General features: G+C 37.8%; 1 protein-coding gene across 2 annotated transcripts in view; it reads right to left on the bottom strand.

The window, feature by feature from the left end:
- Window positions 1-25,591, bottom strand: part of LOC110466869 (putative neural-cadherin 2) — a 91,287-nt gene that overhangs the window by 14,551 nt on the left and 51,145 nt on the right. For both annotated transcript variants that reach the window (XM_021523671.1, XM_021523672.1), the window contains 24 exons: window positions 21,866-22,112; window positions 21,390-21,498; window positions 20,461-20,590; window positions 18,541-18,797; window positions 17,578-17,855; window positions 15,850-16,308; window positions 15,143-15,532; window positions 13,931-14,134; window positions 13,202-13,394; window positions 12,051-12,197; window positions 11,261-11,376; window positions 10,140-10,316; window positions 9,275-9,593; window positions 8,066-8,544; window positions 7,328-7,569; window positions 6,578-6,726; window positions 5,823-6,083; window positions 5,029-5,247; window positions 4,171-4,285; window positions 3,785-3,969; window positions 2,337-2,557; window positions 1,826-2,097; window positions 1,318-1,681; window positions 221-454 (listed from right to left, as the gene is read on the bottom strand). In XM_021523671.1, coding sequence (XP_021379346.1) covers window positions 221-454; window positions 1,318-1,681; window positions 1,826-2,097; window positions 2,337-2,557; window positions 3,785-3,969; window positions 4,171-4,285; window positions 5,029-5,247; window positions 5,823-6,083; window positions 6,578-6,726; window positions 7,328-7,569; window positions 8,066-8,544; window positions 9,275-9,593; window positions 10,140-10,316; window positions 11,261-11,376; window positions 12,051-12,197; window positions 13,202-13,394; window positions 13,931-14,134; window positions 15,143-15,532; window positions 15,850-16,308; window positions 17,578-17,855; window positions 18,541-18,797; window positions 20,461-20,590; window positions 21,390-21,498; window positions 21,866-22,112 — 5,767 coding nt within the window. The remainder of the gene's footprint in view (window positions 1-220; window positions 455-1,317; window positions 1,682-1,825; window positions 2,098-2,336; window positions 2,558-3,784; window positions 3,970-4,170; window positions 4,286-5,028; window positions 5,248-5,822; window positions 6,084-6,577; window positions 6,727-7,327; window positions 7,570-8,065; window positions 8,545-9,274; window positions 9,594-10,139; window positions 10,317-11,260; window positions 11,377-12,050; window positions 12,198-13,201; window positions 13,395-13,930; window positions 14,135-15,142; window positions 15,533-15,849; window positions 16,309-17,577; window positions 17,856-18,540; window positions 18,798-20,460; window positions 20,591-21,389; window positions 21,499-21,865; window positions 22,113-25,591) is intronic.

Below are 25,591 nucleotides of genomic sequence, written 5' to 3'. Positions count from 1 at the left end.
CTGCAGTTAACTGCTAGATTAATCTAATCCCAAGGAGATTACTTTCAAATATGTAACATTCAACTAAAATGTCAATGAAAAGCATTTCAATGTCTGTTTCTTTCATGACTAAAGATAAACAAAAAGGCATTTGAACATCAACTTATTCATGAAAATGAAAGGAAATGCATCCTTTGTGAGATTATTGAAGAAAAATTCTGTCCTTCCTTTTTTACTTTACCTCTCCATTGTGGTATAAATTCCGTATACACCCAAAGAAGCTCTGATTGGTTATCCCCGTTGGATACGGAGGTGTGATGTAGCGACCGCCCATCTGTAGCATGGCGTTGACATTCAGGTACTTGTTACGTCCCCTAGTACTGCTAGTTATTTCACACGGCTGACGATCTTCACTGGACTCACTTCCGTGCTCAAACACAGATGCTTGGCACTGGTCTACCGTCATAGTGACCATCTGTAATATTGAAAAAAAATACAGATGAAACAGCATAGAATATCAATGTTGTTTTCGTATGTTATTATCTAAATGTCTATTTGGAAAATTTGGAAACAAACTCTAGTTTTTAAACACAGAACACTATCAACATCAACTTGGAGGAGTTTCATGGTTCATACAGACTTTTCAGGACAAAATTCCAGCATTTTTCAAGCACTTTCTAACAATTTGCCCGGTCAAATTTTTCGAAAACTAGAGCAGAGATTTTCTCTATTTAGTGTTCAGATACCATTACATTGAACTAAATACAAAGGATTCACAGAGGATTATAAATGATGGATTAACTGTTTATGATAATGTCATATCATCACAAACATGTATATATTGCAGAACTTTTAAGGAATATTGAACAAATTCCGGCATTCCTCCAGGATTAACTGATTCTTTTAATTGTAAAAAAACTAACACTTAACATAAAGAAGAATATTTGCTACAAGTTCAGGTTAAGTACCGCCATATCTAACAATCTAACATTTTAAAGGGTACTTCCTCACATCAAATGGTAACTGAACTTGACCATAGTATTGGAGATTGTACATCAGAGAAACTTTATGAAAACAGGCCCTGATCTACAAAATATGTAATGTTATCTTTACAACTCAACCCCTTAGATATCTTTGAGCATGTTTCATGATTCCCATGAAGTTGAATTTTACTGTGCAAAAAAACACTATACGGGCTCTTCCAAATTAACCGTAGGGGATGGATGATTTAATAAAAAAGGGTGGTAGGCAAATCTGGTTTTAACCCCACTACCTATGATATATTTTATACAGGTGCCTCCCCTTATGATAAATTACAAAATGGCTCTAAAGACTTACCCTTCCTTTACGGACAATGTCAATGTGGTGCCAAACACCGTCGTTGAGTTTCTTGAGTCGTGTGATCTGGTTTTTGTCTTTGCCATCAAGTGGCATCATGACCTTGCCGGTACCATGGTCGACCTGTAACTGTGGATACCCATTAATCAGCTCCAGGGCAATGAAGTCTCGTGGGACGTCGGGGCCTATCGGCGCCACAGGTCCGTTGTAGAAAATAAGACCATTCTCCACGGTGGTGATAAACTCTATGCTAGTAGTGCTTTCTTCACACTGAGCAAAGGCGGGGTAGAGGGCATAACCGCTCTGAAAGCTGTGTCGGGTCTTCTGACAACGTTTACCATCAAATCCTTGTGGGCACTCACAACTGAAAATTTGAAGCATTATACTGTGCAGTACATATTCATGTATACTTTGTAATTTAAAAATATTGATAATTTGTAATTAAACAATGTATATACTTTATAACTAGAAAAAGGACAGTATTACACTGAATGTTTGGAACACTTACAGAACTTCGCCCCAGTTGTCACGGACACATGTGCCTCCATTGTAGCAGTACCCAGCCTTACACACGAGTGGTTTGGAGAAGTCTCTCGCTTTACAGATGCAGTCAGTTCTGATCAGCGTAGACACACCCACAAAGCTCCGCCCCTTCGTGTTTACAAGACTTGGGTGATTGTCTACAAACAAGTTGTTTGTGCAGCCTCCACTTTCACACACTTCCTTCACACACAAATCTATGCTGACCATGGCAATCTTTCCACCAGATATCGCTTCAAACTGAAAAACAAAAATAGTTTTATTCCTTATTATGACAGCTATCAAATGGTTAAAATGTAGAAAACTAATTAGAAACAATGAAGATATAATATATTCAATAAGCAAAGAATATCTTCTTTTCCTTCTCATTGGTAAAAACCAATATATAAAATAAGATAATTATGACATGCAATTCCTTGAATTCTAGATTTGATCTTGATGAATGTTTAAATACTGTGACTAAGTTGGCCGGGCTTTACCTCGTCCTTGTACATCATGACCGTTCCGTCCAGTTTGCTGGCTGGGTACCATGGTGACCCATGTGCTGCATATCTTATATCAGTGTAAGAGCCGTTATTCATCACACTGAAAATGGCCACGTTATTCTCACGTACTCCCAGACGTCTGGCGAGAAGAGACTTGAACCGGTTGTAACTACTCCCTGCAGGTCCTTCCTCCATAAATGCTTCAGCACTTGTACCTATCAACAGACCAATGTGTAATCTGTAGAGTGTCTATTTACATTTGCGGGGTTATAAAACCGGAAATAAAATTTCTTATATATCTTTAATGAATTTCAAATGATACTTTGCTGCAACACCTCTTTAAAACAGTTAACTGTCAATTTTCTTTAATGAAATTAAACTCATTTGTGTACTTCCTTTCTGTACTTATATGAAGAATTTTATTAAAACCTGGAAATGTGAATAAAATAAGACTTTCAAATTTTAACACCTTTTAATGTTGCAATTTTCTGCTACCTCTGCAAATAGCTACCTGTTCAGGCTTAAATCTATCAAGTCAATGGTGACTATTCAAGTAAACTTTCCTCTCTGCAACTTTAGCTTGGCAATAATAGGTAGACAAAACAATGCTGAAGAGATGTTTTAATTGCATGGAATAACAGTTGTATATTTTACTTTGCTTTAGGTAATATATTGCATGATATTCAAAGACATTTACTGTTGGGTTGGCATTTACTGTTGGGTTGACATTTACTGTTTCGTTGACAGTTACTGTTGTCTTGACATTTATTGTTGGGTTGACATTTACTGTTCCATTGACATTTATTGTTCCGTTGACATTTATTGTTCCGTTGACATTTACTGTTGGGTTGACATTTACGGTTCCATTAACATTTACTGTTCCGTTGACATTTACTGTTGGGTTGACATTTACTGTTCCATTGACATTTATTGTTCCGTTGACATTTATTGTTTCGTTGACATTTACTGTTGGGTTGACATTTATTGTTCCGTTGACATTTATTGTTCCATTGACATTTACTGTTGGGTTGACATTTACTGTTCCATTAACATTTACTGTTCCGTTGACATTTACTGTTGGGTTGACATTTACTGTTCCATTGACATTTACTGTTCCATTGACATTTACTGTTTGGTTGACATTTACTGTTGGGTTGACATTTACTGTTGGGTTTTACTTGGTTTATCATGTTTAACGTGCCATAGACAGCTAAGGTCAATTAAGGATGTGCCTGTGTGTGTGCTGGAGGCAGGGTATGGCTGACAGCTGTATTTGCCTCCTTACAATAGCGCAGATCTGATGCCAACTTCAGAGTGCTACTTCACTGAAACACCATGCCAAAGGCACCCAGCATAGTATTCCAGCTGGTCACATTATACTGACATCAGGTAAACTTCAATTTACTGTATAACAATTTATCTTAGTAACAGAGATATCATACCAGAAAGTCGGACAGACCCCGAGCTGAATACCGCTTCATCATCTATTTCCTGTACAGTGACGTGTATAGTGGCGGTGGCATTATGATGGTTGAAGACAATATGATCGTACACCAGAACCTTGAACTCGTAATATCCATCCGGCACACCCTTCTTCATCGTAATTGTCCCATTCTCTTTTGAAACACTGAAAAATTGAATAATGAATTGAAATGGGGAACATTTATGACAATATGAGCAGATTTTTAAGTCCTAATAGCATTTTATCATTTTTATTTTTATTCTTTTCCATTTTTGATGATTTTATCATATATCTGAAGAAGTATCACCTTTGATCCACATCAATCTTATGTGAACATGTATCACCTTTGATCCATATCAATCTTACCTGAAGAACCGAGCCATGCGCTTCGGTCCTATGAAGTAGTACCACTTGTCCTTGAAGTCCCAATCATCCGGGTCGTTGGCATTTGCGCGGCCAATTTCAATGTTACCAAACAAACCTATAAGGCAAACAAAACTCAGAATAATCAGCAGGGTTTATTTAAAGGATGATTATCCCAACATTTTTATACTTCTGATTTATTAGTGTAAGAAGTGTAACAATATACCGACATTTAGGAATCTTCATGTTAGTGATACTGTAATATGTAAGGACTGGAACAGTAAATTACCTAAATTGGCAACCTAGATTCATAGTCACTAAATCGTTTGTGTTCAATGAATAAGTAATACAAAACAAGCTTTTAAAGACACTGATCAGCATCAGCCTTAACATTGATTCCTTCTTGACAATCTTATTTTATTAAGAACCTCTTAAGTTAATATTTATGTCTGGTTCTTCCAATATGGTTTTATGCTACCGGAGTAATATACATATTAGAATATGCTGAGTGTATAGCAACATATTTCTATACTGTTTACAGGGATTTTTTTTACCACAGTTTAACTTTTGCCTTTTACTGCGACAGTGAATTAATCATGACAGCAAATGCAATTACACTGCCTAGATAGTAACTACATAGGTGAAATTTGCACTGGGCCAATATATATATTTTACCAATGAAGGTGAATATTTGCCTAGTATAAAGTTTACCAGTAATAATCACCACCACAAAAGTTAATAATCAGAGGATTTTGGACAAGAACTCAACGACATGGTTATCTGGCCGTCCTACAATGTGCATGCTGGCTTTCATATCTCAATGAAAAAAGTCCTCGATGAAAAAGTCATTTAATTAAGTACCTTTGTAGTTATACACAAAGATGTCCTTAACACCGTCAACGTGCTGGTTGTTGTTCTTATCGCCAATCTCGATGGTCAGTGTGCTGGTACCGGTCATAGTGAGGGGATGGTATCCTCCCATGTCGGTCATCACGATAGGGAGATAGTAAAATTTCTTCTCCTCTCGCAGAAAACGGTTCTGTGCGTAAATGGTCCCTGTTCCGTTGTTGCCATCACCAGCTGAACAATACAAAGCCAGGAACATTTGAGATACACTTTAAATCATTAGATATATTTTGAACACTTATTTCAGCAAGTATACTTCAAACAACGTCACAGTGCATAGAAGATATTCCAACTATTTAGAATTGATTGTTCTCTCTGCAAACACTTTTTTTCACTTGTCAAAATTGACATAAAAATTGTTTTTGCTAAAAGACCATCATGTTTTATAAGCCAATTCCATAAAATGTACATGTATGTAATATCTGATAAATTTTCAATTTCAGGCAAATGCTTTTAAGAATCTTCTTCCCATAGCTAATTGCGCTGTCATTTTGTACATTTTTTAGTAGGCATGCTCTTCAGTTAGCCGGTTAAGCACACTGTGACTGGATGATCACAATAACCTACCGTAAAAACCCATGCATTTTGCGCACTTTTTTTTCAGAAATTTAATAACCAAAATGGGGGGTGCGTAAAATACACAGGTAGTTGATTTTGATATCGGACCACTTGCTTTAGTGTATGACAGGCATTTCTAAAATCTGGACGATACACATCTACGATGACATCGCTGATGTGATTATACTCACATTGGTTGAATACCAAGGTAAAGTTCATGTTGCCGTCTCTATCACAAGTTGGGTTTTTCTCACATGGGGGCAGATAAAATTTGAATGGGGGTCCATGAGCACGCGTGTCACGATCTCGGGCTTTGAAGGTCAACACTTGCTGAGGGTATGGGTCATCCTCCATTACGACTGGTCGATAATTCTCGGCAAATGTTGGTGCCTCGTCGTTGAGATCGGCTACATTCAGGATGAGAGTGGCTGTCCCTGTCAGAGGTGGATCACCTGTTAAATGTAATGTGGACATTTTCTCATCCATTGCAACAATTCAAATTTAAGGATCTTTCCATCAATTGTCATCAAATCTGGGTTATAAGTAGGAGGTCAGGTCACTGGTGTATTTTTTGTTTGTTTGCTTACAGATATGTGAAATAATTACATCTAGGATGCTAAACATTGCTTTCTTGCCAACTGGACATTGGAATCCATAATTTAGACAAATCATATTGACCTGAAGTGTTTGACCCTTGATCCTGAGTGACCTAAGGTTTTCAACCCCTTAACCATGACTGACATTAACTGTTTGACCCCTTGACCCTGATCAAATAAAACTGCTTGAGCTTTTGACCCTGAATGACCTAAATCATTTGACCCCTTGACCCTGATTGACCCAAACTGCAAACTCTCTGACTCTTTTTAACCTTACTTAAAATGTTTGCCCCTGCAATCTTAAATGACCCTGACTGACATAAGCTATTTGACCCATGACCCTGACTGACCTTTGTCGATGGCAAGCACTTCCACAGTATACTTTGAGCTAGTTTCCCGGTCCAATGTCTGTCCATCCAAACCTTTCTGGATCTTCACAAAGCCCTTGTTCCCCTGTTGTTCTACATAAAACCTGTCTGAGTAGTCAGCTATAGCAAACCTGTAACAAATAATTGTTCATATTACAAATGTAAAACAAAACAGGTGGTCGGATGGCACAGTAGATAAGCCGGCCCGGTTCCATTCCCCCAATTGGACATGAAAAGTTAAGGGGGTCATCGGCCTGACCACATCTGTTTTCTCCGGGTACTCTGGTTTCCTCCCACATTAAGAACCTTGTGCACTTACATCCAAGCAAACTAAAGTAATTAATTTAAGCTGAAATAACTTGTTTCATAGTTGTTCCAAAATAAATAAAATTTATCTTTTACCAGATCTACTTTTGTCTGTTGGTGGAATTATTTTTCATGACTTCTGGTTTTATTCATGTTTGTAACATGAGCTCTTATTCTAATTCTCTGAAACTACAACTATTGTTACTGGATCAATTTTTGGTTGACATAATAATTTATATTGTCAGTAAGAAATATATAGCAAAGAAATTAGAAATCAAGACCAAAAACTATGTGTGTACAAAAAAATAATACGATCGGGTCTAGAAGCTACGGTTCCCGTAGCTAATACATTTCTTACTTCTCCAACACAATGACAAAATAAAGCATTTGAGAAGCCCATATCAACTGTGAGTGGCTGAGTCTTACGTAAAGTCATTGTTTGGCGGGCTGTCTTTATCATAGGCAGTGAATGTATAGAGTAATGTCCCTTCCTCGATGTTCTCGTTGAAGTCCTTGATCTTGACAGTGTCTGTGAACTTTGGAGGTTCATCATTGGCATCTGTTACTGTAATCTCAACGAACGCATGGTCTTCGTGGAGAGGGTTAGAATCTCTTGCCTTGACAGTCAAGTTGAAGAATCTTTGTTGGACGTTTTCATAATCAACAGGCTGAAAAGGGGAGAAAATCGGTTCATACATTCATGAAATGTTCATTAACTATGGACTTTTGTTGAGGTGAAAGCAAAATTGACTGAGACAAAGTAAAGGAAGAATCTGGGATTTGCTGAAAATATTTTTTCCTTGTCTATGACATCCATTGATGTTTGTGATACCATCTGTCATAACAAAAGTCATACTGTAGGCCATAGTGACCTTTTTAAGCATGATAGCATGCACATATCAGAGATATTTTTGATGATTGGGTTCGGAGGTCAAACTATTGTTTACATCCCCTCATACCTACAAACAAAATTTGTTAACAGCAGGTGCAATAGCACAAGAGATTTATCTAAGACAAGATTTTGGGGAAGAAGGAGGGACAGAAGAGGTTTGGACAGAGTGAAAACCTCTAGTCTAAAACTGTAATACCAGTAGAAGGCTAGCGATCCCCAAAATGTACCTGTTGATTTATATATTAGGGAGAGAGGTCATTGCATCAACTCACATGGAACACGTTGATGACGCCAGCATTGGAGGGTAGCGTGGTAATGGAGAAGAAGCTCAGATCACTCTGTAGGGTGTACGTCAACTTAGCATTCTCCCCGATATCATCGTCAGTGGCGGACACCGTGATGACTGGACCACTCTTCTGACTCTCGGACAAAGTTACACGGTATATCTTCTGTAGGAACACTGGAGCCTCGTCGTTTTCGTCCGATACTTTGATGGTTACGGTAGCAGTGCTACTTCTCTGTGGGACACCGCGGTCAAATGCTATCACCTGGAGGTAGTATCGGTCAAGCACCTCGCGGTTCAGTATGTCTGTGTTGGAGTAGACCAGACCGGATGACTCCTGGATCTTGAAGAGGTAATCGCCATTTTGAGGGTTGGCTGGGGTGTTTCCTCGTCCATCTATCTGATAGTATACAGTGCCGTTCTGTCCCAGGTCAAAATCCTTGGCGCGCACTGTCATGATGTTTTTCCCTAGAACAAAGAAGAATCTATCGTACAGAAGTTTACAATGACTAGTGCTGGTTGATCAAAACCTGGTACAGGTTAAAGACAAATTTAAGAAAAATGTTCTAAATCCTTATTCTTCTTCTAAGTCTCTCTTTACTCTCTTTGAAAGTAACAGTTTTTGTGATTCTTGTCTCCAAAACTGTCTGTAAAACATGAAAGCCTCCACCCTCAAGGACATTTTTAAATTATAGTATTGACCTTAGCACCCAGAAATACAAGTTCATTCACGGTATTCTCCCACTTGACCTTTGTATAAAGTTTGATCCAGAAATGGAGTCACAACAGCAATGAAACTGAATCAGCACGAAACAGGATCAACATAACTCATCATATTGCATAAATAATGCAACAGGTGGACATTGTTTAACTTCACTCATTCACCCCTAAAGACACATTTGAACTCTTCCAATTCAAAGGTTGGAATAATTCATTATGAAATTTTAGGGGTGAATGAGTTAAATATGAACCTTAATTACAACACAGACATTTTGTTGAATTATCAGAGCAACTCTTTGAAATTTGATAGCTGTGCTGCTATTCATGGAAAGGTAAGAACTGTCTTTGATTTAGGGAAAATAACCTAACAATTAGTATTATTCCAGTAGTAAAATATTGCTGAAAGAAAAGCGACCACTGATCTTTAAATGTTTTTATGTTCTTCTAGACTAAACGACTTTAATAGGAATTAACTTACTTTTAGCTGAATTCTCTGGAACATATCCAGTCAGATTTCCAACAAACAATGGAGCATTATCATTGATATCTTTCGGCTGAACTTTCACGTAGGCGTAGCCAATCAGAGATTGTGGATTTCCAGGTTCATCTTCAACAATGATGTTAAACTGGTACTCGGCCTGGCCATTTGGAAGATCACGGTTAAGACTGCGTTTTAGGAAAATCCTGCCGTCCTCGGGACCGATGGTGAACATTGGGTTAGCAGGATCTTGGTCATCAATGTTTAGACTATATCTGAAGTTGTGTGGACGGTCGATATCTTTGTCTGTAGCACTGACCTGTACAATCAAATGCAAAACTTGACATAACTCAGATCCAAAGAATACTCATTTTTTGTAATTATTCATTCCAATGCCTCGCTAACACACATCTTAATTGACATCCTGAATGATCCCTCGTGTGTATGTTCCTATATAAATACTCGTGACATGTGTAACTTCAGAATCAACTCCCTTAAGTGATTTACAGGAAAAACCTATCCGTTTAGCTATGGCTTGCTTTAGTATTGAAGTAAATAATACTCATTTATACCACATTGATGTGGTGGGAAATTCCAACTTGAAATCATTTAATACCAAATTTCTCTGATTCCAAAAAAGAAAACTACCAAGAGTATATTCGAAAAGTAGGAAAATCATACCTGACTAAATCCTTTAGATATTTCCCAAGTGAAAAAATGTACTGAAAAAACTTAAATTGAGACATTTCCATATTTTTTAAATATTTTCACTTTGAAACCAAAATATTCCAATAGGTCAGGGTTTAACTGGGTAGAGGGTGATTCTGTCACCTTTTATTTATCAATAAAGTAAGCTAGAACTGACCTGTACGAGGAACTTCTGTTGTCCCGCTGGAGGGTCAATCTCCTCGACTACATCTGTGATGACGTACTCAGACTGAGTAAACTCGGGCTGGTTATCATTGATGTCTAGTACGGTCAGTTTGACCCTTGTGGTGTTGGTATGGTAACCATCATTAGCTGTGATGGTCAAGTTGTAGACCTACAAGAAAACATATCTTGGATAATTTGGTGTGATCAATTGAAATGTTATCAACATCAAGCTAAATGACATATTCTGATCCCAAAAATACCCAATGATGATCTTCATTGTATTCTTGTAAGTAAAGCATATGGAATAGAATTTTCATTTTTGTTATGTTAGTCAAAACATCCAAAAGGATAGTGCATCAATTTATTATAATTTTTGGCAGCAGGTTGCGACAGGTCATGCTATACTATTGTCGATTACACACTATTTATGACCAGCCTTAATAGGCATGAAACAGCACAACAGGCAGATTTTAACACTATTTATGACCAGCCTTAATAGGCATGAAAAAGCACAACAGGCAGATTTTAAAGTAAGTTTCATTACTGTGATATATATGGCTCACAAGCACTTGAATGCTAACAGACGCATATGTAACAGAAGTCATTATTATTTCAATGTCTTCGCCAAAACCTCGGGCTTACTGGACTCACGCTGTACTGAATGAGCTAAAGACAAGACTCCCTAGCCGAGTCGGTAGGACTACTATTTACCAGGGTGACACATATTTATTGAGGGTTTTAATATGTCTACACAGCATTTGCAGGATATTACAATTTCAGTTTGATCCTTGTTGTCATGGTATGGAAACCATCATTAGCTTTAGCTGTTATGGTAAAGTTGTAAACAATTTCAGAAAGTCACCAATAAGTCAGATTTAGAAAGATTTTTTATTGCTCAATACTTTTTGAAAACAGGGCCATTGAATTCTATTTCACAGTAGATTCCTGAATCTTATGAATTCTCTATACCATTCACGAAGAATTTTATCTGAACTTATGCAATAAACATCATTTTTGTTTTTCAAAAATTGACAGAAAACGTCTGCTGAGCAGAAACAACTGCTAACATAGAATCAATACGGCCACATAACCACTGTGACATGTAAACATTACCTTCGGTGGGGTTTCGTAATCCAGATCTCGAGCCACGTAGAGTTCTCCAGTCTTCTGTTTGATGCCAAACACGTTACCCACATTACCACTGGTGATGGTGTAAGTGAGGACATCAGCTGATGAACAGATATTATCAAAGTTATCAAACGTCCTTATATAGTGTTAAACAGATATACATGTATAAGTGTAGCTGATGAACAGAAATTACCAAAAATTACCAAAACATCCTTATCTAGTGTTTAAAAGTAGACATGTTGTCTTATATGTGATGTGTTGTCATACCAATTTAACCACAACAATATTGTGAGTAATCTAACTTTATCATCATATTGTCATTTTGATAGTGTCTAGCATCTGGCTGACATTTTTGGGGTTTTTTTTTCAAATGTTGGTGTGAAGGACTATGATGATGCAACAATATTTACACAGGGAAACTTGCCTTTCACCATCAAAATATCTATTTGTCTCGCGTAATTTTGACTTTCACATGTCATTATTACCATATATGGTATGCTGTGAACTACCTTGGTAATATTTGCCAGGATAAATGTGCCCTCTATAGAGCAGTCACTTGTCTGATACAGCCACCTTAAATTTTCCACAAACAAAACTTACTATATACTCTAACCTGTAATAAGTATCCATTTGTCTTTCTGGCCTTTATTGATTGTTGTTTTAGATGTTGTAATAAATTGAAAAGACAAGTAAAATGTATTGAGACTGGTTAAAAAACTTGTTGTCATTGAAGTAGCCTCTCCAATAAACGTGGATATCTACGCCCAGTACTTACAGCTGTCCAGGTCCTCGGCCAGGACTCGGATGATGGCTTTGCTGCTGTCGGGAGGCTGTTCCTGGACCTCTTTCTCGTACAGTGTCTGCTGGAAACGTGGGGTGTTGTCATTCTTGTCCCCAATTATAACCAGTACCTGGGCAGTGGCTACAAAAATACACCAGAACAGTCAACCACAAGGTAAGTAATTTTCTTTTGTTAATTAGGAAATTAGTATAAAGAGTGAAATGCACATTCTTAACATATATGGTAGTATTCAGTACATGTTTTAACAAACATTATTCTCCAAGACATACTGCAGCACATCACTGAATATTTTTGTGTTTTTATTTCCTATTTACAGGTATGGTCATCTTAGGATGTGCCAGGTTTTGTTGGTGGAGGAAAGCTGGAGCACTCGGAGAAAAAACACCAATCTGCCCCGGCCCAGGTAGCTCTCAAACCCTTGACTCAGTGGTGGAGGGCTAGTGATCGGTCACACGTGCTAAACACTCGGCCACAGTGAATATGTTTAACTAAACCACTACATTATATAGGCTGAATACCATCATCAATGTTAAGATTGTTAATTGATTGTTACTGTACCTAAAATAATGTAACCCTGCTACATTTACATTTGTGCATCTAGAGCTTTCAACAGATGTTTTCTCCGAGTGGAAGTACACTCACCTGTACGAGACTATTCCGTCTTTGCGTATTGCAGAGTTATCTTCTCTTGTGAGCAGGTATTGATTGTTACGTCATTGGTTTGTGAGAGTAACGTCATCAATTTTTGAGAAAAAGACGTAACTTTCTCACACAAACCAATGACGTAACAATAAATATCTGCTCCCAAGAGAACATAACTCTGCAATACGCAAAGACGGAATACATATCTGGTCGACAAATGTGTATAAACACCTTCTTGTTCAAGGGCAAAAACTTATAAGTGGGCCAGAATATCACAATGATATTTACTGAAACCAGGATTTTAATAGAGTATACAATCAGCATGATGGAAAGTTGTATTCAATCTGATGTAGTGTCCAAAAAATTGTTTTTATCGGATGGCAAATTCTAACCCTATGTAATATTCATCCAACAAATGTTGTTTGACAATCCTGTACCCTACAGGCTATAGGACGTATGGGACGTTATGGTCGGGTACCCACCACTGTTGGGACTGCCAACAGGCTCGTGGCCGAGCACGTCCGACGGCTTCCCATCCACAGCTTTGATATCAATATAGTAGAGGTTATCAATTTCTCGGTCAAACGTGAAGTTGGTAGTGATCAGACCAGTCAGGGGGTTGATGTCAAACAGTCGGTGGACGCCATACCGATCTTCAGTTATACTGTACCGCACCTGCAAAACCGATTTTCATATTCGTAAATACATAATACACTGTTGTTTCATTTCCTACCTCGCTGAGTGTCATTGCTTTTCCAGAAACAAAGGCAGGAATAATTATGGCATTTAATCACAATTAATGCATTTTATTTCCCAATTTTAACTGACAATTTCTTAAAAATCTTCACTGATGTTGAACTCCTTTATAATGCCAAAAATCTGCTGCACACAAGGTGACAGTATAACGAAGTTTTAACAGCACTAAAAGCATCAGAATGTATTTCTTAACAACTCCTTCATCTTCTTTTGCAATCCTCCTTTTTTTTATCTAACTTGAGCTACCTGTGTTTGCCCCTAACGTGAATAGTTGAGCGAACTGAAAGCTTCACGCATATAGTTTACTGCATTTATCAAATAGCTAATCAAGAACTTCAAATTTTGTTGACTTTTCTCAAACTGTTGCTAAAACCTGAATATCCCTTACCACTTCTGTGACTTTGATTTGGAGGTAATTAAAAAGACCTAGACACCTCTGGATTCTGTTTACTAACCTCGTTGTTAGGGCTGTCATGATCAGCATCAACAGCCTTGACTGTGATGACAGTCTGGCCAACAGGTTCGTTTTCCGGTACACTTCCACGGTAGGTGTTACTCATGGTAGGGTCGAGTCCCTCAAACCGTGGCGGCTGGTTGTTCATATCCTTCACCTTCACAGTCACCCGCATTTCATTAGACGCTGGGTTCAGGCCCTTATTCTGTACAAAAACATAGAAAAAAACTGATGGTTATTGTTTATTATTCATTGTTGTACGGCCACTTTGTCATTCATAAACTTGTATATCAAACAAGAGATTCTTATATGTCCCACTATATAGATTTCAAGGTAACTTCAACTTTGTATTGGAAAAACCTGTCTAATTTGAACACCAATATTGGTCTTTGTTTATTATGCATTGTTGTACGGCCACTCTGTCATTCATAAAATTGTATACCAAACAAGAGATTCTTATATGTCCCACTATATATATTTCAAGGTAACTTCAACTATATATTGGAAAACCTGTCTCATCTGTACCAATATTGGTCCTTGTGGTGCCTGGTTCAGACAGACTTCACTTTCCTATAAGGCACATTACTGGTCTTACAAATGTATCAAATAGGAGACTCTGAAGACCTTGATTTTATTTTACTGTTTCTAATTTGCCATATATCCTAATTTGTAATTCAAAAATACTGTGAAACCTGGCCCATGATTATTCTGATATCAAGTGTAATCCAACATAATACAAATTATATTTCTAATGAAAGCTATCAAATAAGACCTGTGTAATATGACAGCCTGTCTTATCTGACCAATGTTTTGTTCCACAACCTGTCAGATTATACAGGTTATTTTTAGTCCCACAGGGTGTTATATTAGACAGATTAATCTGACCAATGTTTTGTCCCAATGTGTCAGATTAGACAGGTTAATCTGACCAATGTTTTGTCCCAGTGTATCAGATTAGACAGGTTAATATGACCAATGTTTTGTCCCAGTGTCAGATTAGGCAGGTTAATATGGCCAATGTTTTGTCCCAGTGTCAGATTAGACAGGTTAATCTGACCAATGTTTTGTCCCAGTGTGTCACATTAGACAGGTTAATCTGACAATGTTTTCTCCCACAGGCTATCAGGACCAATTAAATTTTTAATTTTACCATGAGTAGAAATGCTGTACATGCTAGTGACATAATTCACAGATATTAGATATAAATCCTCACCGTAACACGTAACCGGACAGTGTACATGTTCTTTAGGTTGTAGTCCAGATTCCCACGGAGCTTTAACTTCACCATATTGGATGGAGTGGAAATCCGGAACATGTCGTCAAATTGTGATTGGGATCCATCTGATTTTATGAGAGCGAAACTGACACCCTGAAGCTGTGGGTCTAAGATGTTGGAGCTCGCTGTGAATGTACCAATAACATAACTCGCGAGAGCAGTCTCCTCAACCTCATAAACCATACCGTCATAACTATCGTCCCAAGTGGGTACCTCGCCCTGTGACGCGGCCAGGTTGATGGTGACGCGCACTGTTGAGTTGAGGGGCGGCGTGCCCTTGTCTTTCGCCATTACAATGATACTAGTCTGATTCTTGACGTATGGAAACTGTAGAAAACAATAGACAATATTATACGACTATGAACTTTTCATCTTCATAGAAAGTTTTATTAGGCACATCAGATTTGAAAGGCATCATCTTGTCAACATAGGAAAACTGGGGTAAAATTCTTTTTTTTTTCTTAGACCCTTAGAAATTTTATATCTAAATAAAAGTCTTGCTGTCGGTAAAGTCATGTCTCATTCATGCAGTTTAATATTTAAATACTCTAAAATATAATGCACCTGAAGAGAAAAGTAGAGATATATTAACTCGAAGGACATTGGAAATGACAAAAAGTAGGGAAAATGTAGGATGATCTTACATCAATGAGACTACTGTCAAGAAAGATTGACCCAGTGTCCTCTTCTATTCTGAAGTAGTTTCCAGGATTAGTCTCCAGAATGTAAGTCACCTCCGCATTCTGTCCCATGTCACGGTCTGTAGCCAACACGCCAGTGACACGCTTATTGACCTCAAATGTGCGTGTGATCTGTTTGGAGTAGGAAAGCGAATCAAACAAGGGTCGATTGTCGTTGCGGTCATCGATGCGCACCCAAAAGGTACAGAGACTGTTGAGCTGTTGAGGTTGTCCCTTGTCCTCCGCCTTTATGGTGACAGGGTAACCACGGGAACCCTGCTGCGACTCACGGTCAAACAAAATGTTGGTCACCACTGTACCGTTGTCTGGATCAACATCAAAGTTCTTGTTCTGATAAGCAGGCGTGACCACAGAATAGGTGATCTGACCATTTGGGCCGCGGTCGTTGTCTTCTGCTCTTACCTACAGCACAAATATACAACTATAGACACAACCTTACAACCCTTTTTTCTACTCCTGTTTCTTTCCTTTTTTTAAAATTTTAGAACAGTGTTAACTTCTCGAAGTATCTCTCCAGCTTGTATTTATCTTATATTTTTTCCATTAAAACAAAATAACATTGAATATGATGAAGGTGTTCAATAAATGGTGCCCCAGAAATACTCTACACCGCAGGGCAGACCAGATTGCAGTTTACTTATCGACCCTGGTCTCAACTCCCTGGAACAAGACCTTACCAGTATGACCATGTTCCCTACCATTGGGTCAAGACATTACCTGTATGAGCCTGTTCCTCACCTTCAGGTTAAGACCTTGCCTGTATGAACCTGTGTCCAAACCCTTGGAACAAGACCTTAACTGTATGATCATGTTCTAAACCCTTGGGATAAAACATTACCTGTATGACCCTATTCTCAACCCTTGGTATAAGACCTTACCTGTATGACCCTGTTCCCAACACTTGGGACATTAGACCTTACTCGTACGACCCTGCTCCCGACCCTCAGGACAAGACCTTACCTGTTTCATCCTGTTCCCGTTCCTAAGGACAAGACCTTACCTGTATGACCCTATTCCCGACCCTCAGGACAAGTCCTTACCCGTACAACCCTGCTCCTTACCCTCAGGACAAGACCTTACCTGTTTCACCCTGTTCCCGACCCTAAGGACAAGATCTTGCCTGTATGACCCTGTTCCCAACCCTTGGGATAGTAGACCTTACTGTATGGCTCTGTTCCCGACCCTAAGGACAAGACCTTACCTGTATGACCCTATTCCCGACCCTGAGGACAAGACCTTACCTGTATGACCCTGCTCCCAACCCTCAGGTCAAGATCTTACCAGTATGAACCTGTTCCCGACCTTCAGGACAAGACCTTACCTGTATGACACTGTTCCCACTGGATAAGACCTTACCTGTATGACCCTGTTCCCGACCCTCAGGATAAGACCTTACCTGTATGACCCTGTTCCCGACCCTCAGGATAAGACCTTACATGTACGACCCTGTTCCCGACCCTCAGGACAAGACCTTACCTGTATGACACTGTTCCCACTGGATAAGACCTTACCTGTATGACCCTGTTCCCGACCCTCAGGACAAGACCTTACCTGTATGACCCTGTTCCCGACCCTCAGGACAAGACCTTACCTGTATGACCCTGTTCCTGACCCTCAGGATAAGACCTTACATGTACGACCCTGTTCCCGACCCTCAGGACAAGACCTTACCTGTACGACCCGAGTCCCCACAGGCTGGTTCTCCATCACATTGGGTTGGTAATTACACGAGGGAAAGCGTGGGTTGTTGTTGTTGATGTCCTTGATCTCCACGACAAGAACCGCATCCTGACGTTGGGTCACATGGCCGTCGCAGCACGACCCATCATCATAGGCGGTGATATTTAACACATACTTTGGTATGGCTGGAGGGATGGAGTTGGACAACTGAATGACCCCTGACTTTGGATCAATTATGAAAGGACCATTAGGAGCTGCTGTTAATCGCTCTGTGAATAGAAAAATTGTATCACTAAATTGAACTTCAAATCATCATTAGTTATCCTTCGTAGTGAACTTAGAGCTGAAGCACAAGTTGGCAAATATCTGTAGTCATGTTTGCCTTGCCCCAATGTAAAATTAGTTTCATAGCAATCTTACAACAAATGAAAGCACCGGAGCAATAACAGTTTTTTTCTATATAACGGTGACCTTCACTTTTGGTGTAAAAATGCTTAAAAAAGCACACTTGATCAAGTCCTTTGTTTAAAGTTTCATAGAAAGTCTGACAACAGATAATAGTGCCTGCAAAGCAATGGCAATTTGTTCTATATAAAGCAATGATGACCTTGGCTTTTGATGTAAAATGCTGAATCTTATTGGAAATCCAACATCAAATGAAGCTAAAGAGATAACATTACTGCACTCAGATTTTACTTTTCCTATTTATATATATGGGGGATGAAAATAGCAGGCACTCCAGAAAGTTCTAGTGTTTTGTTTAAGAAATAATGAACATTTTTTCAGGCAATAGCAGTAAGTTTAACAGTAAACTTTTAAAAAGTGTTAAATTTGAAGAATGATTTGTTAGTTAGAAAAGCAGATTCCGACAGCAAATTAAAAATTGACGTATAGCTTGGATTAAAAAATAAAATTGACTATATTTTAATCCTCCAATTATGACACATCTCTCACCGGTGAAGTAGTACTCGACATTGTCGCCGTCAGGGTCGACAGCCTGGATCATCGTCACATAATTGTTGGCGGCCAGATCTTCCCTGATACTGGCGTTGATTTCCTCCAACCCGGTCCCAAACCGAGGCTTCTCGTCGTTGATATTAGTTACATAAATGACCACACTAGCCCAACCCTTCTTTGGGATGGAACCATGATCAGTTGCCGTAACGTTGAACTTGTAGAGTCGGTCGGGATGGAAATCGTAATCCAACCTCCTGAAAATAGGTAACCCACAATGATTCAGATGTTTGTCAAAATATGTTTATCAATATTTCGTTGAAGGGAGCATCAACATGAAGTCTACAAATATAACATGAGGCCCATGGGCCTTAACGGTCACCTGATATATTTATACAGAGAGTTGATTTTGTTTTTAACATGAACAGAAATATTATTCAAAGTGACAAAAAACAATAAAACCACCTTATTCAATATCTAGCATACAGATTTCAGACAAAAAAGTATTTGAAACTAGCACCTCTGATTCTAAACAAGGAAAGTGAAGAAATAGGACTGGCTCAAAATTTTCTAAGTATCAAACTGTCAACTCAAGGTTATAATTCCAATCAAGTTATTAACATGTAATATTCAAAGTATCATTTGCCATTATAAACCATAATAATTTTTTTCATTGAAATTGGTTCAGGGGTTTTGGAGAAGAAGTTTTTTGAAATTTTTGTCAATTTGACCCTTTTTGGCCCAGCCCCTCAGGCTCCTGAGGGCTTGGGACTAAACCGGCCACCGGTTTTGTTGACCTTTGTCCATGGAAGGTCCCTGCAAAATTTCATTGAAATTGGTTCAGGGGTTTTGGAGAAGAAGATTTTTGAAATTTTAGTCAATTTGACCCTTTTTGGCCCCGCCCCTCAGGCCCCTGGGGGCTTGGGACTAAACCAAGCCACTGGTTTTGTTGACCTTTGTCCATGGAAGGTCCCTGCAAAATTTCATTGAAATTGGTTCAGGGGTTTTGGAGAAGAAGTCGACAATGTAAATTGTTTACGGACGCACGACGGACGACAGACGACAACTGACAAAAGGCGATCGCAATAGGTCACTTGAGACTTTGTCTCAGGTGACCTAAAAATCTACTATTGTCTCGAGTAACTTTACAATGAAGTATATTCACAGTCAGTCTCCTTCTAAATACTTTCTGCTATCACATTTCCCCTTTAACAAAAGGGCGAGGTCAAAAGAGGGACAATAGGTTCACATCAATCATGGACTGATTTGGAATGATCTAATTTCATAGTTACAAGTGTAATGCATGATAATGACTCGAAGCAAGTAACACTGCTGTGTATAACCAAAGATCTTACCGTTATAAAAAATATAACTGATGTTTATACGGCCATAGTGGCCATTGAAAGTAACACAAAGGGCAGGGACAGGGACTATTCATATGTTAACAGACATTAGTTTCCCTTCAGGGTGCAAATAAGTTAATGGTATTATACTTCAAAACCCAGATGATAAGATCAGACTTATCCATCAAGTTAACGTAATATTCCCTAAAGAAGAACCGTTCCTACCTGGACTCTAAATCTCTGAGAGATAACAACGGTATCATAAACACTCTATCATACCAATGGAAACGCGCAGTAAAACGGCACACATTTGTTTTATAGATTGATATTGTAACACCTGCCAATAAAATATAATCGCTGCAGATTTGAAAAAAAAGTGACTGTGAAGATGAATCACTGTTTAAATATTAATTTTCATTCCGGATTTTTTGTAGTTGAACGTTTCAATTTCTGCACTGAGTCATTTTTGATTGAATGAATGAATCGCATTACACTGACTGAGGTTACATGTGTTTGTGGTTGATCACTTGGGCTTTTGTTTCAATCGAAGTAAAACCAGAAGGGTCAAGATACTCACTTAGCCACCTTGAGGTCACCAATGTAGTTACCAGACACCGGGTCGTAGCGAGTGACCACATAGAAATGGTCATTGGTCACTTCGTAGGTCAGTTCTGCATTCTCTCCTGAATCTCGGTCTGTTGCGATCACTGTGAAACAATAACATTGTATACGAATCGATATGGAAACAATGGTGGTCATAACTCATTATAGAACTGACAAGAATACAAAAATCTATCGGACAACAATTTACTTTAAACTAGAAACAGAATTCAAAATGATCAACATTAGGCTAAAATATGACGATTTTTTTATATTTTTGCTATTAGGTTTGAGAAAGTATTAATAGATGATATCGCGACCAGTGGAACTCTTCAAATAGGAGGGGATTAAACTGTACTTGCTGGGGCAAGGGACAACATGGCAGCGCCAAAACATTCAGATAAGAATTTCCACAAACTTCCATGTAATGAATTGGGTAATATTTTAAAGTCAAAAGGTATCATCTACTCCAAATAAGACAAATGGGGAGCTAGTACACCTATGATAGCAAGCAGACGTGTTAAATTGGCCAGATATTGAAAAGAGGACGAAGCTAAAGCGTCACAGTTGTGACGGACCGTCAGCGGCGTACAGAGGTTCGTGTGTTACCTTTATGTAAATGAAATGTCAGAAGGCTTGTTTTGGACAAACTATTTGATTTGAATGTCATCACTAAATGCATTTGATGTGACCTCTATTCTTGTGAGTTATTTTTGTTGGTTCAATACAGTGAAGGTGGGGCATATTGTTTACACATGGCAGATTGTTTTGCCCCCGTATCCTCGCATTCTTTCTCGCGAGACTTGTGCATTTTCCAGCAAGAGCTCTTCGAAGGGGAGTAACTTGTGACCGGTCGCGATAACACCTATTAAACTATGTAGATGTGACGTGGATGAAATAGCGTACCGGAGAAAAGGGTGGCGTTGATGGACGTCCCTTCACTTGTACTGTTCGTATACGTGGACAGACCAAATACAGGCGAGTTATCGTTGGAATCTTCTAGGTTCACTATCAGCTGCAGAAAACAAGATACACATCAGTTACGATAATATTTGACTCTTATTTCTCAAGACAAAAGAATAAAACGAAGTTCTCAAACTCAGATCTCAACTTCTTCCCCCTCTCCCATCATTAATCTTATAGATATGCATCATTTTTGGGATACTGGATTCGATCAGAGACATCTTTAGCAAGAGAATTCTTGCCAATTGGATTCCCTCAACATTTAATCCATTTCTGTAGATATAATATAATTCTTAAAGTAAAGTTATTTCTCTACATTAAATTCATAATTTACTAATTGTAAAAAGTATGATACAGGTGTTATACAGTTTAAATTCTGTCCCATCTCAAATGAATCAACAAAGAAGATTCCCACTTACCTGTGTTGAGCTTGTGAGGCTGGTGGTTTCCTCTGTACCATTGAGTGTCAATGTAAACTGTTTCCTTGACGACGCCTCATAGTCCATGCTCTGTAACGTCTCCACTTCCCCAACCTCGTTAATGGCGAACAACGAGGATGGTTGATTCCGCTCATCATACAAATGAAATCGTACTGAATGGTCCCCTTGCTGTGATTGAAACGGCTTCGCCTGAATTTTCAGATTAACTCTCTCCGCTGTCTGGAGCCTAGTTTAGAACATAGAGCATTGGTAATAAAAAATAAATTTAGAAAAATGGTTTTTGTACAGAGAAACCCTATAATCCAGACACTCCTGTTTCCAAAAATGTTGCTACAAGTAATTATGGCTATCACTTCTCAGTACAATTTTTAAGTCATAATTTTTTTCCCAGTTTTCCGTCTTTATACATGTTTCTTGGTAAATACAAACTCAGAAAACTGGAAAACTTTAAATTACTTTTTGTCCGAATGTGAGCTTATAGAAAAACCAGATATCCAGAGAAAAAAAATGATTTCAGAAAAATGTAGATTTCACTCGATTCCGTGAAGGTTTTTTACAATTTTTTCTAGTATTTAAAGTGAAAATGTTTTAAAAATCAAATTTGCTTCAAATATAACAGAAATGAGAACACTTCTATGCGTATATATATTCAATATTCTGAAGTTTTGGTCCGGTCTCTTTGAGTTCATAAAGACAACAAAGCTTGCCTTCCGTTAGTAACAATTAAATCCAGAAAGATGGCCAGTGTTTGGATTAACAAGCTTCTACCGTAATTTGTATACCCTAGTCATTCTAATAATTGCATAGTCTTAATTAGTTTCCATTTCTCTTCTTTTGAAAATATGGAAAATGCATCTTCTTTTTCACTTTTGCAACATTTTCAATTCATTTTTTAATTATCACCAAAATCCCTCAAAAGAAAAAAACTATCGAGGTGGGAATTAATTGCATTTAACTTGCCTTTTCCCATAAAGTTTTTAATCTCTTTAAATCTAGTTGTGGTTTCCTAACAGGAGAGCTCGCAGAACAATTCATTTAGCCATATAATGCAACATGTGTTTCTTTGTTTAAACCACAACTGTTTTGATTTTGAGTATCGAACAAATGGCCAGGCACTATTAGAATGAATATGGTAATTCAACATTATATTCAAAATTCTAGGATAAACGGAAAGATATCTGTATGATATATGATTTCACTGGATATGGAAGTGGAATATATAAAACAAAAATTTATATGAAGCATTTGCACAGTAAATAACGACACCAGCAGAATTGATTAATAGTGTTATGAACTAAATTCTATAAGCATGAATGTAAATACTATTACTTTGATTTGATAGTTAAGCAGCTCTCTTGATACATTACTAGATTTTTATGTTACAAAAGTATGATATAAATGCGCTAGTAGCCTTTTTCATGTTAAATTAAGATGGGCCAATTTTAAGCAATTTTTCCTCATGAACAAAATCTGACCCTACAACTACGGACAAAGTAAACTAAAAAGTTCCTCAACGCTCCCTTTGTCTATGAAACTATTATATAATATTGAAAAAATGTTAGTTCATGCCAAAGTTCAAAAGTAGTAGAAACCATTAAAAAAAAATATATGGAAAAGGCACTACATTTTATCTACATTATAAATAACAAATATGTAAACAAAGAGGGGGGGAAAAAATTACCAATTTGATAAAGAAAGTTTGTTTTTTTCTTTTTCTCAAATCTTGTAAAATATTACATTATGTTCATTTGTTTGTCTCTATGAAATTGGTACCTATATTTACTAGCTTTTAAAAGCATTTTTGTGTGGAGCTTAAAAAATAAGATGTGTTGAGCTATAAGAAAACATATTTCCTTAAGGTCAAACAAGGGAAGATAACTACTGACAGCTACAATTCATCTTTTATAAAAGAAGCAGAATGATTGCTTAAAATAGCTTTAAAAAAAGTCCTTTGCATCTATTTATCACATTCTAACATTCAGGAAAAAATCTGTCATGTCAAGATACATCTAAATTTCTTAACATTTTGTTGATTAAATTTTTAATGAAACATAATTTAAATGCTGTGAAATCAAAAATTAAAAGAAATTCTAACATTAATTTCTATCATTTTAATATTTAAGTACTTTATAGCTTTAAATCAACTTGTTGATTCCATTGACATCATGTATATTTTTAACACCTTAACTCATTCACCCCTGAAGACACATATGAACTCTTCCAATTCAAAGATTAGAATAGTTCATTATGAAATTTCAGGGGTGAATGAGTTAATGTACCTACCCTTTACTAGTCATTTGTCCAAAGAAAATGAAAGAGTACATATTGTACTAGTCATCGGAACCTCACACCATAAAGCCTATCACTGGTTGTGCTGTATGAACTCCTATAAAATATCTATAACCAACCTCAACAAAGTATGCAGAGGTTTGATGTTGAAAACGCTTTTTTGTAAAATTTTGAGTCAAACTACGCTAAGGATATTATGAGCTTTGACAGTAATGGAAACTCATGCAGACCCTGTCAGCCCAATACACTGTAAGTGTGATAGATAGAAACATGTATACGAACAATGAAAACATTTCCTCAGTACGATAACATGTAGCGTGGAATTATCTTCTTCTGTCCCAGACAATAGAGATAACCCTTTGTTCAGCACCACAAAGAAATACTGGTGCTATCCATCCTGTGTTTACAACAGGCAAGCTAAACAGACATGATGGTGAGATGGACAGACTGAGCTGATTCCGGTGTCAATGGTAGACACATCTGCCTGAACGCCATCTGTACCATACACATATAGGAATGAAGTCGACATCACTTAGATCTGGTAAACAAACTTACATACCAAAGGTACACATGCCACCAATGTGTATTCTAGCTTTGCAGATCTTTAGTTTAGAATGCCGAGGACTGTTATAACAGTCACAGAAAACAACTTGTCTTTGAGATATGTCTGAAGGTTAATCCTGTTATTAAAGGCAAATTGTATATACAGACATAGGAAGCCGACAGCAAACATTGGGATTTGTTTTCTAAACAGGTAAACTTGTATAGCTAGATGACCTTCTCAGAGAGCTGACCATCCAGGTGAACTTATAGTTACTGTAGATGACCTTCTTCGATCATTTTAATTTATAGATATGTGACCTTCACAGAGTGATGTCCTTTGTGGATATGTGACCTTCACAGAGTGATGACCTTTATAGATATGTGACCTTCACAGAGTGATGACTTTTAAAGATATGTGACCTTCACAGAGTGATGACCTTTAGAGATATGTGACCTTCACAGAGTGATGACCTTTATAGATATGTGACCTTCACAGAGTGATGACCTTCATAGATATGTGACCTTCACAGAGTGATGACCTTTGTAGAAAGGTAACCTTCACAGAGTGATGACCTTCGTAGAAAGGTGATGTTTGTACTTGGGTGACCTTCATAGACTGATGACCTTCATAGACATGTGACCTTCAAAATGAAGACCTTTGTAGATAGCTACAATTCATACACAGGTGAAATTCTCAGCTTGATGACCTTTATAAAAAGGATAACCTTCACAGAAAGGTGACCTTCGTAGAAAAATAACATTTAAACAGGTGATCTGCAGGTATTGGATTAATATTTCCTAAATCATAATTACAATGTACCACAATCAATTCTTGGAATATGAACTATTCTTGTGCTTTCGCAATTATGAAGT

This window comes from Mizuhopecten yessoensis, unplaced genomic scaffold (assembly GCF_002113885.1).
Source record: "Mizuhopecten yessoensis strain PY_sf001 unplaced genomic scaffold, ASM211388v2 scaffold11145, whole genome shotgun sequence".
Lineage (NCBI taxonomy): Eukaryota > Metazoa > Mollusca > Bivalvia > Pectinida > Pectinidae > Mizuhopecten > Mizuhopecten yessoensis.
The sequence above is the reverse complement of the archived record's forward strand: the minus strand, read 5'-3'. Positions and strand labels throughout refer to the sequence as shown.